The sequence below is a fragment of the Triticum urartu genome, chromosome 1, assembly GCF_003073215.2.
Source record: "Triticum urartu cultivar G1812 chromosome 1, Tu2.1, whole genome shotgun sequence".
Lineage (NCBI taxonomy): Eukaryota > Viridiplantae > Streptophyta > Magnoliopsida > Poales > Poaceae > Triticum > Triticum urartu.
Window position 1 is genome coordinate 569,501,619 of NC_053022.1, and position 4,062 is coordinate 569,505,680.

The 4,062-nt window shown below is 56.1% G+C and overlaps 1 protein-coding gene across 1 annotated transcript; it reads right to left on the minus strand.

Moving 5' to 3' along the window:
• Positions 1-1,928: 1,928 nt before the first annotated feature.
• On the minus strand, positions 1,929-3,816 carry LOC125531398 (berberine bridge enzyme-like Cyn d 4). The gene has a single exon (XM_048695821.1). The coding sequence runs from the start codon at positions 3,692-3,694 to the stop codon at positions 2,069-2,071; it is 1,626 nt and encodes a 541-aa protein (XP_048551778.1). The 5' UTR covers positions 3,695-3,816; the 3' UTR covers positions 1,929-2,068.
• Positions 3,817-4,062: the final 246 nt, after the last annotated feature.

Here is a 4,062-nt window from a genome sequence, read left to right on the forward strand (position 1 = left end):
TTGACAAAGGGAATTGCATACGGGGTTGATTGAATCCTCGACATCGTGGTTCATCCGATGAAATCATCGTGGAGCATGTGGGAGCCAACATGGGTATCCAGATCCCGCTGTTGGTTATTGACCGGAGAGTCATCTCGGTCATGTCTGCTTGTCTCCCGAACCCGTAGGGTCTACACACTTAAGGTTCGGTGACGCTAGGGTTGTGAAGATATGTATATGCAGAAACCCGAATGTTGTTTGGAGTCCCGGATGAGATCCCGGACGTCACGAGGAGTTCCGGAATGGTCCGGAGGTAAAGAATTATATATAGGAAGTGCTGTTTCGGGCATCGGGACAAGTTTCGGGGTTATCGGTATTGTACCGGGACCACCGGAAGGGTCCCGGGGGTCCACCGGGTGGGGCCACCTATCCCGGAGGGCCCCATGGGCTGAAATAGGATGGAACCCAGCCCATATTGGGCTGGGGCGCCAGCCCCTATAGGCCCATGCGCCTAGGGTTCCACCATGGAAGAGTCCATGTGGTGGAAGGCACCCCTAGGTGCCTTGGGGGGGAGGGAATCCTCCCCTTGGCCGCCGCCCCCCCTAGTAGATCTCATCTACTAGGGCCGGCGCCCCCCCCATGGCACCCCTATATATAGTGGGGGGGAGAGGAGGGATTTCACACCAGCCCCTGGCGCCTCCATCTCTCCCCGTTACGTCTCTCCCTTGTAGTCTTGGCGAAGCCCTGCTTCTGTGACGCCCTGCATCCACCACCACGCCGTCGTGCTGCTGTATCTTCATCAACCTCTCCTCCCCCTTGCTGGATCAAGAAGGAGGAGACGTCTCCCGTCCCGTACGTGTGTTGAACGCGGAGGTGCCGTCCGTTCGGCGCTGGTCATCGGTGATTTGGATCACGTCGAGTACGACTACATCATCACCGTTCTTTTGAACGCTTCCGTGCGCCATCTACAAAGGTATGTAGATGCATCCGATGACTCGTTGCTAGATGAACTCCTAGATGATCTTGGTGAAACGAGTAGGAAATTTTTTGTTTTCTGCAATGTTCCCCAACATTCATCTCTACCGATCGCCAACAATCACTACCGATCCAGCGGCCGCCTCCGCAAGCGCTGACACCACCGCCGTCGGCTTTCGAGCCTGTTTGCCTCCGGTAAGCGCGGCCGGAGGGCGGCGTGCCATTGCTGGCGAGGCGATGGCCACCCCGGAGACCATCGGAGCGGTTGGAGGAGGAGCTTTGACGCGGTGGGTCTTCTTGATTCCCAATTTTTTCGGTGGAGGCGGTGACGCGTTGGTCAATTCATGTAGCGAAAAGCCGGCGCCAGTGCCCGGCGGGGTGAGAGAATGAGCCTACCTATCCATTCCGGCCGAGCCAGCAGGCGGCGGCGCGCGGGGGAAGGGGGGAGGGGGTGGCGGCGGCATGAGGCAGTGCGGCGAGAGGGAGAGGCGCCACTTTTACTCGGCCGTGGCGGGATGAAGTAAAAATAGAGAAATTTTAAGGGAAATAGAGAGTTGGGGTAAAAAATGTACTCTCTTACGGCGGATAAGGGATCAGTTAGGTGCGTCGTAAGGGAGTAAAATCGAATTTTTACTCCATTGTGGCATTATAAGGGATGGGTTAGAGATGCCCTAAGACATGGTAGTCACATTGATCACGGTCTTGCAGACTGCCACTCATGCATCGAATCATGAAACTTTGAGATTGTTTATAGTTATCTTTTGTATTGTTCACAGTGACCCTTTTGAATCATGGTAATGATAAACTTGTATGGTACAATAGTATAGAGAAGTCACACGGTCCTACTATGTTTAACACTTGGTGGATGTTTCTTTCTTGGTTGGAGTCATCCCCTTGAGTATTATTATAATGGTGAGTGTATGCACGTATGCATAAGCGCTTGTGTTTGTACTTTCTTTAAAAAAAATTAGACAAAGGGACAATATCATTCCATTTTATTTATTATTTTTCATAAACTTGACACGATACACATACTTTTTCATCCATGAATATTATAAACACGTCACGTCACCAAGACGCACAAATTTAGCAATAGAGACCAAAATTAAGAGTCTCAAATGGAATCTATCATCATTTTGGCAGTGGGAAGAGGAGGGATGCTCTGCTCATTCCTGAAGAAATCATGGGGATCCACCATGGTCTTCACGGCTGCCAACCTCTTAAAATTTCCTTTGAAATACTTGTCTCCCCAGCTGACTCTAGCCTTCTCATAGCTCGTCACGTCACCGTCCAGCTCATTCGTCCCCAGGTCAAGGTCCCTGTAGTTGACGTACACCGCCCTCGGGTTCTTGGACACGTAGGGCTCCATCTCCTTGTACAGCCCCCTGACCCAGCTCATCCGCTTCTCCGCCGCCGCCGTCCCGTTCTCGTACCAGAAGGAGTAGTACTGGAGCTGGTAGAGGTTCCCCTGCCGGTGCGGGAACGGCGTCTCCGACGGCGGGATGCTGCTCATCACGCCGCCGTAAGGGTCCAGCATGAGCAGCGCCGCCTCGGGCTTCTCCAACCATGTCGTCCATATGCTCTCCCACACGTCCCTTGGAATCGGCTCCTGCACGTGGTCCGACTTGGCCTTGAGGTAGTAGCTCGGGTTGCTGCTCCTGTTGAGGAGCTGCTCCGGTGGCACGGACGTCGTGGAGAAGCCGAAGAAGGCCGTGGACTGCACCCAGCTCACCTCCTCGCAGTCTTGCTCCGTCATCCCGAGCTCAGGGAAGCGGTCTTGCATGAGCCGATGGAGGCCGCCGCACCGGCCGAGAAACAGCGCTTGGAAATTAGCCTGCTGGTTCAGCACGAGCACGCGGAGGTACAGCTCTTGCGGTGAAGCCGGCGCCATCTCCTGCCATTTGGTGATCAGTTCGACGGCGGATTGGCTCCTTGACCGGACGATGCTGAACACCGTGACGGTCTCCGGCACGGGGACCAGCCGCACCTTCCACGACAGCACCACGCCGAAGCTCTCGCCGCCTCCGCCACAGAGAGCCCAGAAGTGGTCCTCCCCCATGGTGCTCCTGTTCACCAGCCTTCCGTCGGCGTCCACGACGACGGCGTCCAGGACGTTGTCGGCGGAGAGGCCGTACTTGCGTGCCAGCGAGCCGAACCCGCCGCCGCTGAGGTGGCCACCGACGCCCATGGTGGGGCACGAGCCCGCCGGGAACCCCAGCGAGCGGCTGGCGGCGCCGACGGCGTAGTAGAGCTCGCCGACGGTGGCGCCGGACTCGACCCACGCCTCAGCACGCGCCGCGTCGACGTGGATCGCCCGGAGAGCGGCGAGGTCCAGCACCGCGAAGGGCTCGTTGCGGTTGTGGAGGTGGACGGAGGCGTAGGAGAGGCCCTCGTAGTCGTGGCCGCCGCTGCGCACGCGGACGCGGACGCCGTGGCGGCGGCCGCAGCGCACGGTGGTCTGCGCGTGGGCGTGCTCGGTGGCCGCGATGATCCCTAGAGGCTTGGAGGTGTCCGGCAGGACGTAGCGGAGGTTCCGGGCGGTGGACAGCAGGAGGGCGGAGTAGGACGACGGGGTTGCCGGGGTCTGGATGAGGCCAGACGGGATGTCCGCCGAGAGGCACCCAAGGAATTCATCGATTGCACTTGCAGTGGAAGCTAAAGAGGGCGTGTTTTGAACCCAGAGGATGCAGCAGAGGGTTAGGACAAGGTGTAAAATTGTCGTCCTCGGTGTCCTTGCCATGATTGATGGATGCACGAGTGGTGGCAACTATGGCTGCCTGTGAGCGGGACATGCGTGCTACTACTCTATATAGAAGGCGGCAACCAGTCTATATATATAGTTGAAGCATCATCTATATGAATTTTGATTTTGCTAACCACATGTGCCGTGCGGTAGTTGAAGCATCATCTGTCATATATAGTTGACGGTGGCCAATAAGTTCCGTACAAGAAAAAGAAAAACGGTGGAGGAAATCAACTTGGCAAAGTTATTAGAAGAACAGTGTACCAAGAGTTCAATATATGTTTTGTGTCTAATCTTCACCTCCATTGCTGTCAAGCTCCATATCCCCAGTGCTATTGCGTATTGCCTACGCCTACCTTCGGTGA

What these genes read in the sequence shown, in the direction of transcription:
- LOC125531398 (XM_048695821.1), bottom strand. Translation starts at nt 3,694, where the DNA reads ATGGCAAGGACACCGAGGACGACAATTTTACACCTTGTCCTAACCCTC.